At 36.6% G+C, this 15,378-nt stretch overlaps 1 protein-coding gene across 6 annotated transcripts in view; it reads left to right on the top strand.

Annotated features, from left to right (window-relative positions):
• LOC105465656 (HBS1 like translational GTPase) overlaps positions 1–15,378 on the top strand; it is a 97,776-nt gene that overhangs the window by 48,024 nt on the left and 34,374 nt on the right. For all 6 annotated transcript variants that reach the window (XM_011714210.2, XM_011714208.2, XM_011714209.3 and 3 more), the window contains 4 exons: positions 6,067–6,175; positions 11,418–11,677; positions 12,133–12,298; positions 15,252–15,369. In XM_011714210.2, the coding sequence (XP_011712512.1) occupies positions 6,067–6,175; positions 11,418–11,677; positions 12,133–12,298; positions 15,252–15,369 (653 nt within the window). The remainder of the gene's footprint in view (positions 1–6,066; positions 6,176–11,417; positions 11,678–12,132; positions 12,299–15,251; positions 15,370–15,378) is intronic.

Genomic DNA, 15,378 nt, shown 5'->3' with positions numbered 1-15,378 from the left:
ATGCAAGCAGAGGGTTTCATTAAATTCAGCGAGTCTGTATCAGTTGTGTGATGTGAGAGAGATCTACCTTTGCATCCTTCATAAATGAATATACATTGGAAAAAAAGCATCTTCAGGGCAAGAGACCTACATCATTTCATGGTCAAGAGAAAACCTAGACTCTATTTAGATCTTAGCCCCAGGAAGGAACCAGGAGAGCCCTGGGGAAAGCAGCTTCTCAAGGGGTAACCACTAGGGACAGAGGAGGCAGTTTCTAATCATGTTTTGCTGTAGAGGTGGCTGGAATATGAGAGAGGTCAACTGGACAGGCAATGAGGTAATTTGGTTTAAGTGCAAGCTCTGCCACTAAGGTCAGGTCACTTATTTGTCCCTTGTTTCTTCGTCTATAAAATAAGATTAGACTTGATCAGTTGGGTAGCCCTTCAGCTGGGTGGCTATTATTTCTGTCTGAATGAAAACTCTACCTAACAAATGATCAGTTCTTCTCTATTCTAGAGACAGAACACTAATGATGAATATGAGAGTTTTCAGAATATGTATCTTTTGGGTGATCATGATTTGGTGGGTGGGTTTTGTGAGGCTTAGGGGAGGACATTGATGATCTTTCTTTGGAATGGTGCATTTTACTTTTATCTCATAATGGGCTAGTTGATTTAAAGGACGTCTTAGTGGTTTAATTCACCTCTTAATAGGAAATGGAAATTTTACGTACTTCATGGAAAAGTTTGGAGGAAACTGAAGCTAGTGAAATTAAATGAACTGCTTAAGCCATAAGGTGACAGCTAATTAGTGGTAGGGCAGGGACTAGAATCAATGCTTCCTGTTTTTTCATCCAGTACTTATTTCTTACTGTCATATTTTGGGACTTACTGAAAATTTAGTGTTCAATTTCTTGGGATTGTTAAGTGGTGAATGAATTTCCAGTTGTTTGGGGAAGATGAGAGAACACAGTAAACATTTTACATTTTAAAAAATATGATGGATTTGATTATATATATGTATCTCTTATTGATCTGTGACTGGTTATTTTAGTTATGAGTTCCTTTCTGACCTATATCAGTAGAGTTTGCCTGCCTTCCAGAATGGTGCTAGCCATGAGGGGGACTTTGTAATGTGATTGAGTAAGTAGAAGTATATCACCTTGCTGTTAAGAACAGCTTAGTGGATAATTTACTGAATGTATGTTTTTATCCTTGACTATGGAGAACATTATTAATTTAAATTAATATATTTCCAAAATAGCCTTAGCCATGGTTATCTCTCAAAAGTTCTAGAGTTGGACTTATTAATGTCCTTGAAATAGCCTGCAAAATTTTATATGTATGGTACATTTTTCTATGAAGAATGCCCCATGGTTTTTGTTAGTTTTTAAAAGGGGTACCTGACTGAAAATAAAGATTTAAGAACCACTGCTTTAATGGGGTGGTATTCAAATCCATACTAGACTTTCACTTAAATAACTGCATTTTTGAAATGCTACATCACAAGTTTGATGTTCTATAGAAAAGTCACAAAAAGAAAAGTATTATGATATTTATTGTATCCCCAGAAATATTACAGGATCACATTGCAATTTTTTTGTGTGCTTAGAACCTTTTATGCCATTGTATGACCCACCTACTTTTTTAAAAGCCAAAATTTCCATATTTCAGTGCACTAAATATGTTAAGTGGGACAAGAAATTTTTTACGTGCAAAATGGTTGGAAGATACTAAGATGAACTATAACAGGAAGTTGGAATTAGTGTTGTAAAGACTGGATTGAGACATTTTCATGCTCTATGGTTTTTTTTCCCTCCTTTTGACAGAGGCCAGAATCCCCCATGCCACTTTTCCTTGTTTTAATCTGTCAGGATGTCTCCTTGTTCCTAGCACACATGCATGCACATAACCACACCTCATCATCGTCATCATCATCATGCTCTTAAGTATCCTCCTTCCTTATCTCCTCACTCACCTCTCACTACCCTTTACTTTGGCTGTAACTTCAGGAACTGCTTTTTCATGCAAAGCCAATCCTTCTGTAATTCTCAATCTATTTTCCTAGTGTTTTTTTCTACTCCTTGCTTTACTTCATTTATAGCCTCTTAAACCTCAGGCTCTGGAAGGTAACTTTGTTCTCTTTCCTTCCTTTCCATCATTATTCTGTTATCATCTTCCCCCCTTGATTTCTGTTCTTTTGAAGTTACTGTCTTTAGCTGAGCCAGCCTTCTGTCAGTCCTTACTGCTGTCATCTAGTGAACAGCCTCACGGTCACTTCTCCTTACTCATGGGAGACTTTGGCAGCTGGCTTACTCTTTTCTTCTCTCCCTAAGCTCTTCATGATCACCGCTCATGACCCATCTGTACCACCAAGTCCAACACTGGATTTTCAGTTCTTTGACTATCTTATTTCCAGTGAGCTTCACCTCTCATCAGAAATTTACTAAGATTTCTTCTCCTTCTTTACTTACAGACCCCTCTGCTTTCTCCTAGTGCATCAGGACTCTTCCTTTGTCATTTTATTTATTTTTTAAAAATCAGCTTAGATTTCATTATTTGTTATTTCAGTGCCATATAATTTCTTCTTATACCTGTTGGATAGATCCTTAACTCTTAATGAAGCAGTTAGTGTCTTCTCTGTGCCTTTTTCATTAATGGCTGAACATTGCTAGAGAAAGTCACACAAAGGCAGATAGATTCCACCATAAATTCATTATCACAAATCTTAAATGGGCCCTCAATACTATCCAACAGTTCCTTTTATTTTTTAAGTGTTCAGCTTACTCTGTTTTTGCACAGCAGTTATTGAAAACCTTATTCACTTTGCAAATCTTTTTACTTTCCTTGGGTGGTCCCAGAGCATAATTAGGTGCTGTATTACGGAGAAAATAGAAATCATCCATTAGGAATTTTCATTTTCCAGTTCCTAAACATGCAAAGCTGCCTTCTATTGAAATAAAATAGCGTTTCTCCTGTCTCAGCTCAGTTTCTACCTGTACTTTGGATTTCATCTCATTCTACCTTCTTAGAAATTCTAAAGTATTGATGATCTCTTCGTAATTTATTCAACTAAACCTTCTCCATTTAATCTTTCCTGTCAGCTTGATCCCATTTCCCCTTTCTATTGCTCTTCTGCCATATTATTCCCTTTTCAGACAAACTTTTTTTTTTTTTTTTTTTTTTTTTTTGAGACGGAGTCTGGCTCTGTCGCCCAGGCTGGAGTGCAGTGGCCGGATCTCAGCTCACTGCAAGCCCCGCCCCCCGGGTTCATGCCATTCTCCTGCCTCAGCCTCCCGAGTAGCTGGGAGTACAGGCGCCCGCCACCTCGCCCGGCTAATTTTTTTTTCAGACAAACTTTTTAAGAGAATCATTTTCATACATATGCAATCCCTATCTAAAGCTCTTGGGACCTGATTTGATTTAGAATTTGGAATATTTTGGATTAGGAAAACGTTAGCATGTACATACCATCTGTAGTATAATAGCCCCAGTGAATTGTGGAGCAGTTCCCTGTAATCAGACACATTGCCATTTCTGCCCTGAAGTGTGTGGCTGTCACTTTCAATAGGATCAATAAGTGCTATCAATAAATAGCTTCATATCAGTCCATGTTAGATTTTGCTTCCAAATGAGTTATTAAAATAATAAAACCCAAAACTTTAATATTTCAATGCTTTTGGATTTTGAAATTACAGATGAGAAGTAGTGAACATGCCTTCATTTTTCACCTTATATTTTTTAACCTAGTTTGGCTTTTACTTTCTCACTTTTTTCAAATGACTCTTGCTAACTCTACCAATGACTTTTATCTAAAGTGATCATGTCACCAGTGAATGTTTTCAGTCTTCATTCAGTTGACTGGTCCAGAGCCCCAGATCCTGGTGATGCCAACTCCATCAAACACTCTCTTCCCTTAGCTTCCTTGGCACCACCCTCCCTGGCTCTCCTTCACCTTTTTGTAGGTGTATTGTCCGTTATCTTGGCATTAAATGCTAGAGTTCTTCCAAGGCCTCTTAGGACCACTTCTCTTCTTGCTCTGTGCTCTCTCTCTTGGTGGTCTCGCCTGTATCTATGTCTTCAATTACCAATTATGTGTTGATGCAGCTCAGACCTCTCCTTTGAGGTCAACCAACATGTTCAATTGCCTATTTAACGTTCATTGTCATTTGGAACTCTCAAATATTAGGTCCAAATTCCTAATATGTCTCAATTTCAAAATTTTCCCTAAACTGTTTTCAGATGTCCCTTTACTTCATCCTCCTCTCCCTTTCCCCTTCCCCTCTCTTTTGTTTACCTCATTTTGGTAACTTCTGCCTCTGTTAGAGCAAGCATTAGGATCTTTGGTATGACCTAAAGGTCCTGCACTCTCTGGCCCTGCCCATCTCTCCAGCTTCATGTAGCTCCCTTCTGCTCTTACTCCCTCTGAGGAACTGTGCTTCCTCCTACAGAAGCGCCATTATACAAGCCTCTCTTTCTGCTTGGAATGCTCTTTCTTTCTGTGCTAGTTATTATAATTTATATTCATTTTCCCCATCATAGCTTCAATTCTCACTTTCCCAGAGAAGCTCTCTAAGTCATGTGCCCTATCATCAAATTTTATGGCACCATATATGGATTCTTTATAACGCTAATAACGATTTTAATTGTACTCTTTTTTTTTTAACCATTTAGTATGTTTTCCCCACTAGAATGTAATCTCTTTTAGAGCAAGTGTTACGTCTGCTCTTCACCATCGCATTTCCAGCATAGTGCCTGGTGTATATAGGCAAATAGCAAACATTTTGAATGAATTTTATACATTAACTTATCTTTTCTTATATTGTTAGTGGTTTCTGTATATGTATTTACCAATGTAGCACATGCAGTTTCTATAGTTTTATGTGGATCCAATCCTGATGGTATTTTTTCTGAAAATTATAAAGACACATTTTCAAAAGTTCAATGAATTATGTAGGGATCAAATGCAAAACAAAGTCTTTCTTTGATCTAGCTCATAATTTGTTCTCCTCCATTCCTCTATTTTTAATTTTATTTGTTTGTTTATTTATGTATTTATTTATGGAGACAGAGTCTCACTCTGTTGCCTAGGCTGGAGTGCAGTGGTGCAATCTTGGCTCACTGCAACCTCCGCCTCCTGGATTCAAGCGATTCTCCTGCCTCAACCTTCTGAGTAGCTGGGATTATAGGCATGCACCACCGTGCCCAGCTAATTTTTGTAATTTTAGTAGAGACGGGTTTCACCATTTTGGTCAGGCTAGTCTCGAACTCCTAACCTCGTGATCTGCCCACCTTGGCTCCCAAAGTTCTGGGATTACAGGCATGAGCCTGTAAAAATGCCCAGCCTTTTTTCTTGTTTTTGAGATGGAGCCTTGCTTTGTCACCCAGGCTGGAGTGCAGTGGCATTATCATAGCTCACTACAACCTTAAACTCCTGGGCTCAACTCATCATCCCACCTTAGCCTCTCGAGTAGCTGGGACTATAGGCACGTGCCACCATGCCTGACTAATTCCCCCATGTTCTTAATTCAGTTTTCTACATTAACCTCTTTCCCCAGATTCTTTATAGATACCAGTATTTTAGTAAGTCTAGTGTTGTGTGCAAGTAAAATATAAACTATATTCCAGCACAATTCAGTGGACTCTCAACTTGTTCATCAGTTCGTAAATCTCACAGGATTAAAAATAGTTTAGCCATCTGCTAACTGACCAAACAATTTTAGTATTGTGAAAGGGTGTGGTAGGAAAGGGAGGTATAGGGTCTAGGTATAATGTCAGAACAAGGCTCAGTGCAGAAACTACCTTGTGACCTCTTAATACTGAAACTTAACAGTCAGTTCAAAATTAGGAAGAGATTTGGTGGAGGTTAAGCATAGGAGAGTCCTGACAATAGGGGATTTCCTAGATTAAAGTGACAGATTTTCTTTCAGCATTAATATCTTACTAAATTTTTTAGAGACAAGATTATGTGTTTATAAAGGCATTTATTCTGTGAAAGTTATAATCTATAATTTAGAATAATACGTAATATATTTCTGTATATTACTAAATAAATTAATTGGCCTTTTATATTTTACTCCTTAATTAGGAAAACCAGTAGATTCCCAGACATCGCGAAGTGAATCTGAAATTGTGCCAAAAGTTGCTAAAATGACTGTATCTGGAAAGAAGCAAACTATGGGATTTGAAGTGCCTGGGTAAGACTTTGAGTACCCCCCTCATCCCCACTCCCACCCCCACGTTTTTGAAATCAGTATTGCCTCCTATTAGTCTGTAAGAAAGAGACTGTTTCAATTTTGCATCATATATCATTAGCATTGAAGTATCATATATCCTCAGCGCAACATAGTACAAAGAGACAAAATGAGAAATTAGGCTTGATTCTGGCCTTATGTTGTGTGTGTTACTCTACCTCACTGTCAGTTTTCTCACATAAATATTTTATAGCTACTTTAACGTAAAAAAACCCTATGATTTTGTGAAACCTAGCACTGTGAGATAGGGAATTCTTATACCACTAGGTGGCGGAGATAACCAGATTTCGGACTGAGTCCCGAATCATGGAATCATTAATTAAATTTTTTAATAACTGAAATATTTTTAAACTCTTTTGGATTTTTGTATTGAATAAATTGGACCATTGTAGCAAAGACATACGATATGAAACATACCTAGAATTTGAAACAAGTAGTGAAAAATGGAAATAAAGCATACCTTGGTAGCACTTGTTTGTTCTTATCACAGTCTCTAGAATCCTTCCAGGAGTTTTTATAGACAAGGGAAGTGAGTTGCTTTGAAGCCATTAATTTTTAAAGTAAAATTTTTCAGAATTTTCAATTATTCAATAAATCTTTTACTTATAAATTGTATGTATTTTGTCTGTCAAAATGATAAAGAAGCATTGTTATCAAATATAAACAATAGGTTTTTAACTGTAAACAACAGATTTTTATATACAGACTTTTTTTCCTTTTTTTCTCCCTTTTCCCAAGTTATATTTTTAAAAAAATATAAACTCAGGAGCCTTATTTTTTTTTTTCCTTACACTATTCTTTTGTCTAAATTAGTGAGGTATCATGAGTTTTGGTTGGGAAGAATGTTAATTATCACCTAGTTCAATTTTTGGGTTTTATAGAAACAAGACTTTATTCACTAGATTTCAAAGTCAGTGAAGGAAAGGACTCCTTATCTAGGACATAGTAGGCATTCAGTATACATTAATTGAATGATTGGATGAATGAAAAAGTTAATTTCTATCATGAGTAACTTTAGCCTGTTAAAATAATTTAGAATTCTGATTTGGTCTCAAAAAGCTTCATGTATGCCGTTTTTCCTTCTGAACTGGGATTGGGTTGTCAGAATTATAATCGCCCCTTTTGTCCTTATTCTTGAGTGCCATTTAATTCTATTATGGGATTTTTCCATTAGAAAGAGAGAGAGAGGAAATAAATAGAATATACAATTTATTGTTCTAAGGATTTTATAATCTTAGTTCAAAAGATTTTTCAGAAGTCTTAGCAACATGCAAATAAACCCAAAATAATGTATTATATTAGAAGTAAATGCATAGGTATCTAAATGAATAATTATAACGATAATGGGTAATAAATGTGTCAATAAATGTGCGTAATTTTTAAAGCTCTGTAAGTACAATGCAGGCCTTTCAGAATTTTATGACTGTATTCTTCATGAGGCCAGGGGGCCAGGGACTGTTAATGTTCATCACTGTATTCCTTTTACAGAATAGTTATTAAATATGTGTTGCTCAGAATCCTTGGGGAAATACATATTATTTTAAAAATAAACTTACAAATAATATAAAGGTAAAAAATCCACCCACGAGGCAACATTTTGATGTGCTTCTATGGGAGAAGTTGTTAGAATATGAAAGGTCTGTAGTTATAGATTGAAATACTCAGAAATGCTCAAGGCCAACCAAGTTGTACTATTACAGGATTTTTTTGAGATTTATAATAGGGATAACACTTAGCCTGTTCTGGGTTAGTCTTAAGAAAGCATATAGAAACACAATGAAACACTTTTGAGTCAAGATTTCAGCATCATAGATTTCTATATAGTGTGATTCTCAATGATGTCTTATTTGAAAAAGGATATGGCTGGGTATAGTGGCTCATGCCTGTGATACCAACACATTGGAAGGCTGAGGCGGGAGGATTGCTTGAACCCAGGAGTTTGAGGGAGCTATGATCCTGCCATTGCATTCCAGCCTGGTCAACAGAGTGAGATCCTGTCTCTATTTGGAAGAAGAAAAAAAAAGGATAATGCATAATGTATTGCTTGGAAGGAACTGAAACAGCAAACTTTCTTTTTCTTTAATAACATTAAAAATAGTAGATGCAAGGAAATGCATGTAAGTAGAAATGGAACATTGCATATAGAAGAAATATTCTTCTTTTAAACTCTTAAATCTCAATTATTAGCTTCAAGTATTTAACTCAAGAAGAAAGATTAAACCTCTAGATTCATCTATAGTTTACTTTTAGAAAGGTAGTTTAGAGAAAAAAAAAGACTAGTCATTTTATAATATTAGATAAGTGTACAGGGTGGGCATTGTGGCTCAGGACTGTAATTCCAGCATTTTGGGAGGCTGAGCTGGGAGCATCACTTGAGCCTAAGAGTTCAAGACCAGCTTTGGCAATATATTGAGATCCCCTATCTCTACCAAAAAAAAAAAAAAAAAAAAAAAAATAGCTGGGTATGGTGGTGCATGCCTGTGGTCCAGCTACTTAAGAGGCTGAGGTAGGATCACTTGAACCTGGGAGGCCAAGACTGCAGTGAGCCAAGATTGTGCCACTGCACTCCAGCCTGGGCAACAGAGTGAGAGCGAGAACATCTCGATAAAAAGAAGGAAAGAAAAAAAAAAGTTTACAAAATGATACCAGAAAGCAACTGAAAAAAATTCAACCAACTTATTCTTTCATTCATACCAATCAGTAATTAATTATAGGCCTGAAATCCAAGTGGTCATTTTTAGACCTTATCTTAGATATTTTTCAAAACTTAAAACATTGACTTTTATTTCGTAATATGCAGAAGTTTTTTTGACTAAGGGCAGACTTACCTAGGATACTTTTCTAATTACTTTGGTCACTTCCCACCAACACTGTAAAATTTTAGTGAATTAATTTACAGTTTACCTAAGATTTACTTAAAAGGGGCCGGGTACAGTGACTCACGCCTGTAATCCCAGCACTTTGGGAGGCCGAGGCAGGTAGATTACTTGGGGTCAGGAGTTAGAGACCAGCCTGGCTAACATGGTGAAACCCTGTCTCTACTAAAAATACAAAAATTAGCCGGGTGTGGTGGCCAGTGCCTGTAATCTCAGCTACTCAGGAGGCTGAGGCAGGAGAATCGCTGGAACCTGGGAGGCAAATGTTGCAGTGAGCTGAGATCGCACCGTTGCACTCCAGCCTGGGTGACAGAGCGAGATTTCATCTCAAAAAAAAAAAAAAGATTTACTTAAATGGAAATGCTATCCTGAAAGCGTGAGCTTCAAGCCCCTGCCCACTCTGTCCACCATAGCTGTCTGCTTTGATCTGTTTTCTATATTGAATTTAGTGTAAGCTTGCCTCTGAAGAAAATGTTTTGCAGCTAAAAGCAAAAAGATATGCGGCCTGAGATTGTGATTTCTCCCAGGTCTGATCCAAACCAGAGCCTGTGTCTAGTCACAGTAGATCACTTGTGTTATAGTTTGTAGGGCTTTTTACATTCTTCTAAATACAAAGTTATCATGTTTTGCTTTTAGAACTAGCTGTGGTCGTTCAAACAAATATTTGCAAATTAGAGTCTGATTTCACTTAATTTAGCCTGTTAGAATCATTTAAAACTATGGAACATTTTCCACATACTACTGTTTTTACCTACTAGTTTAAGATGAAGTGCATCTGCATCTGTCTAAGTAGTGCTCAGAAATGAATACCTAAATTGGTTAGTAGAGATTTGAAAAAGCAAAATAAAATGAGAAAGGGTATGTGGCTTTTAATGAAGTTGCAAATATAACTAATGTGACTCTTTTCCTGAGGCATATTGTGAAGGACTAATATTGGGCATATAAAAATGCCCTGACAGGGAAAAATAATAGGCAAGAAGAAAATAGATGTGCTTATACATATCCATCATGCTACAATCTTAAATGATTATTATAAACTGCTTTCTGTATGTAGTTTTTCTCTGTCAGCTCCACATTGAGTTGGATGTAATTGACTTCATTCTTAATAACTTCCAATTTAACCTGCTCTTTGTCCTAATTCTGTTTATCCATAGTTGTTAAAGGAAAGTGAGGCATATCATAGTCTGATTCTTAAGTCACATTCCTTATAGCTGTTCACAGAGTAGCACTGGTACTGGATTCTATGTGGAGTGTCAACAAGCTCATGAAGAACTAAGATCAATGTTTACTTTTGTCAACGGAAGAATAAGTTAAGCTGGGCAGCCTTGTTTCTCCTTTATATATCTGAGTTCCTCACCAGATTGTAATCTTTTGGGAGTGGTAGTTGACTTTTTAATTTCTATGTCATTTTCTTTTTGACATCAGTCCCTAGTATATGTTGTAGTTTTTAGTAAATCAAGAGTTTGTTGAATTAATGAATTAAAGCTCCACTGTCAAAAATGTTTATGAACTGTAGTCATTTAGAGATATCTCCCCTAAGGGTAGTGTTTGAGTAAAAAAGATCATAAGTCTATCATGTTGGAAGGATGAGTTGAAGTAAAACTATATTTTAGTACTAATTCATCTCCAGTAATATATTTGATGCCATTTTGACAAAATATCTCCTTTATAACATTGATTTTGATAGGATGGATTATATGGCCAAGGCTGTGGGCTTAGATTTTGAATTTCAGTTATTTTTCTTTTTTTTTTTTTTTTTTGAGACGGAGTCTTGCTCTGTAGCCCGGGCTGGAGTGCAGTGGCCGGATCTCAGCTCACTGCAAGCTCCGCCTCCCGGGTTTAGGCCATTCTCCTGCCTCAGCCTCCGGAGTAGCTGGGACTACAGGCGCCCGCCACCTCGCCCGGCTAGTTTTTTGTATTTTTAGTAGAGACGGGGTTTCACGGTGTTAGCCAGGATGGTCTCGATCTCCTGACCTCGTGATCCGCCCGTCTCGGCCTCCCAAAGTGCTGGGATTACAGGCTTGAGCCACCGCGCCCGGCCATGAATTTCAGTTATTTTTCAACATATTTTCTTCTTATCTTCATTTTTGGTACACTGTTTTTCTCATTGGGTCTTCCATGTCTGTATTTTTGTGGTTTGAATCTAGCTACTTATCATTTCCACTTTAACAGACTTTAGCTACTTAGCAGAGATTATTTTTGGTCTGCAGCATAAAGGATTATGAAGAAACAGCTTCTCTGCCCTTCTGACATTATAGGACATCAGTAGAGTTGGTTTAAAATACTTTTTTCCTATCTGCCTTCTATAGAGTATCTTCTGAAGAAAATGGTCATAGTTTCCACACACCTCAAAAAGAACGGCTCATTGAAGATGCCATTGCTTCTTCTGATGTTCTTGAGACTGCTTCTAAATCTGCTAATCCACCCCTGACGGTTCAAGCATCAGAAGAGCAGAGTTCAACCCCAGCACCGGTGAAAAAGTCTGGCAAGCTGAGGCAGCAATTAGATGTGAAGGCGGAACTGGAGAAGCGGCAAGGAGGGAAGCAGCTCCTCAACTTGGTGGTCATTGGTAATGCTCTTTGTCCCTCTGGATCGTCAGCTAGCCATGCCTTAGCCTGCCCACTGTCTGGTGGCAGCATGGAAACTCTGAGTTTCTCCATGGGTGGAATGGACAGAGAGCGAGGAGGCACAGGGCCTCATAATGCTTTCTAGTCACCTGGGGAGAGATAATGCCAAGTTACCAAAGAGGTCATTACACTTGATTGTGGGATTTTTCGTTTTGTGAACATTTTGAAATCGGCATGTCTTGTTGACAATTTTAATTTCCAGAAATCTGAGAAATTTCCCCCCTTTGTAAAGAGACATGCTGTTTTTTTTCAATTAGATGTTGTAACTGTCATTTGATAAATATGGGTATTACTGTAAACCACTAACATGAAATATTGAATTACACATTTATGCAGTGCCTCAATGTGTGAAATCTGGAAATGTACCTGGTATTAATCCTGAATCAATTTTCTTTAGGTCATGTTGATGCTGGGAAAAGTACTCTGATGGGCCATATGCTTTATCTTCTGGGTAATATAAACAAAAGAACTATGCATAAGTATGAACAGGAGTCTAAAAAGGCTGGCAAAGCTTCATTTGCATATGCATGGGTCTTGGATGAAACTGGCGAAGAAAGGGAAAGGTAGTCACTATATTTCAAAATTTTCAGTTTGAAGTCATACGGTCTTCTAAAATATGTGTGTAATATGTGTTGAATTTGTAAAACATAAATACTTTAGAGATTATTTTTAGAAAATAGCTTTTAAATATCAGGGAAATATTTTGACTTTTGTTGTTGTAATCTACATACTGTTTTTTCTCTTCTGAATTTTATGAAATAGATTAAAAGAATGTTTAAAAGAAACAAAACAAAAGCCATGCAGAAAAAACAGTAAAAATCATAAGCTAATTATTCTATGGGATAAGTTTCAGTTGTCACTTCCCTAAGTATTTGTCAAATTGTCTTGATTTTGAATTAAAATTATGAGTAAGACTTAATTTCATGTCAGCTTACAAAGGAAAGGTAACTGTAGTAAAACCTATTCTGTCTAGAATCTAAATAACCAGCAAATTCAAATTACCAAACAATTCATTTTTATACTGTATATATTATGTTTTTATGAGACAAGACAGTCAGCAAACAAGTAATTCTGTAGCTGTAATGCAGTTACTCCTCTGTCTCTGTTACTGTATTGAGTGCTAATTTTGGGGGGATTCTAGTAGGAATATGCAGCTACTCATATACTCTGGCCAAAGAATAGTATTTCTTTTGAAGTCTTTTTAGAGTGACAGTATAGATGGTGTTAGGGTTATTAGGGTGGGAGAGCCAAAGGAGACCTTAATAATTAGTGAAATGGCAGATACATTACTGTATCAAAATAATGACTCTTTACAAACCTGTAAAGTCCTGTGGAAGTCCTAAATTAACAAGGTGATTAAACTGTGTTCCCTGATGTCTTCAGTCTGATTATTGGAGAATATATCCGGATTTTCATGCCTTTTTAATGGGTATTTTGTTGCAGTCTTGGATAGTCTCCATTATAACATACAAGGTAACACTCTGTAAAGCAGGTCACAGTATTCCTTAGCTTTTCTGATATACCAGAATTTGTATCATAATGGTTTCTCTTTCTTTGTGGGTGTCTTTAGTTCTGGATAGTATCACAGACCTGTTTTCTATCCTAGTAAGAAAAATTAGCTGGACAGTTGCCAATTTTGGAAAACAATGGAATTATATATATTGCATTATTAGAAGCTTGAATAATTTTCACCTCTCAGTTTAACAAGCACATTATTAAAGTATGTGGCTTTTTAGTTTTCTTTACATTATCTAATAAGCAGGTAAAGACTTTGAGAACAGTATAATTTAAGTTAGAATGGTTTACTTGAATTTATCTAGTATCTTAGTTGAGCTGGCAAGTGAACTAATAGTCTATTTGATTCCTATAATGGTCAGTCATTTTAGCTTTTTTGACAATACCTCTATTGATTGGCTTTCATATTTTTGCTGCTGCCTTTTGCTGCTGCTAGTTCTTTATTGCTCAGCATGATATAAGTTTTAGAATATTTCTTCATTCCATAGATAGCAGATGCTTCCAGGTACATGATGGGAGTTTTAGCTCACCACCATATGTTCCTTAATAGCATTTACAAAGCATAATATGTTGCTTATCCCACCATGTTAAATATTTGTACATCTCCTGTTCTTCTCAGATACTGAAGAACAGAAATTGGTAAGCTGAGTGACATTTCATATCCTTAGGGTTACAAATTGAAATCAGAGCTGGGTCAGCAGAGTATACCCAGGTCAGTCTAGGGAGGATCTCAGAATAATTCTTAGTTCACCATTATTCTGAAGGTGCCTGTCGTCCCTAGACTATTTGGGAATTATTAAAGAGAATTAAGCATCACTTTGGCAAACTAGGATGGCCCATGCTTTCAGATTAAACTCAAATGGCTTGACTAGGGAGATCTACAGTTACTTTATTGCTAGGGCAATCCTATAGTTCATTATTCTAATTGTTGTACTCTTGATAGTAAAAGGGAGTATTATTAGTCCTTCCTTCAGGTGATTTTGGGGCAGACCTAGTTAATTGCCACATGATTTCCCTGTCTAAATTCCTGAGGCCTAGAATGACTGAGTGCCTTTGTAGACCTTCCTTGGGCCCTTCTTTTACAGGTTAAGCATCCCTAATCTGAAAATATGACATTTGAAATGCTCCAAAATCTGAAACTTTTTGAGTGCTGACATGACATCACAAGTAGAACATTCTACATCTGATTTCATGTGACAGGTCACACAAAACGACTAAAAATGTTGCATAAGATTCCCTTCAGGCTACGTGTATAATGTGTATATGAAACATAAAGGAATTTTGTGTTTAGATGTGGGTCCCATCCCCAAGATATCTCATTTTGTATATGCAAATATTCCAAATCCGAAAAAATCTGCCATTTGAAAAGCTTTAGTCCCAAGCATTTCACTAATCTGAATCTACATTTTTGTGGCTGAAAAAAGGCACTGTGTTTGTCTCCAAGAAGAATTAAATGGGATACAAAGCAATCTGCTGTTCATCTATCTGTTTTTAAAAATTAGGCATCTGCTTTGATACCCCGTGTTTTCTAAATATGTAGCATACTAACCAGCCTTGCAAATGTACATTTTATAAGCTCATTTCTATAATTAGTGAAACATAAGCATAGAACATGAAGAAAATTACCTCTTGGTCGTGGTAATTTTTCATTTATCTCTTCTCATATGCAGTATTTTTCCCCCATTTAGAGTTGTCCCCATGTATCTATCTTTCTTCACAATTTACACTATTTCTTACAAAACAAATAAGGTAATAGGGCATAACTATCATTTTTATTGAGCTCTTACTGTGTCCACCACTTTGTGTTAAAGCCGTAAGGATGCACTTCTCTTATAGCAGAAATTCCAGCCCCGAATGATAATTTAATTATTCAAAAATAATGGTCTATAAATACAATTTCCATTTTTACCTAAGAATGTAGATGGGCATGTAGACGGTTATTAAATTACTCTATAGCACTATTTACATAGTACATTCTAACTATGTTTTGTTTTGTTTAAGGGGAGTAACCATGGATGTTGGTATGACAAAGTTTGAAACCACAACCAAAGTTATTACATTAATGGATGCACCAGGCCATAAGGACTTCATTCCAAATATGATTACAGGAGCAGCCCAGGTAACTGCT

This window comes from Macaca nemestrina, chromosome 5 (genome assembly GCF_043159975.1).
Source record: "Macaca nemestrina isolate mMacNem1 chromosome 5, mMacNem.hap1, whole genome shotgun sequence".
Classification (NCBI taxonomy): domain Eukaryota; kingdom Metazoa; phylum Chordata; class Mammalia; order Primates; family Cercopithecidae; genus Macaca; species Macaca nemestrina.
Note: the sequence above shows the minus strand (reverse complement) of the source record. Positions and strands in the feature narration are given on the sequence as shown.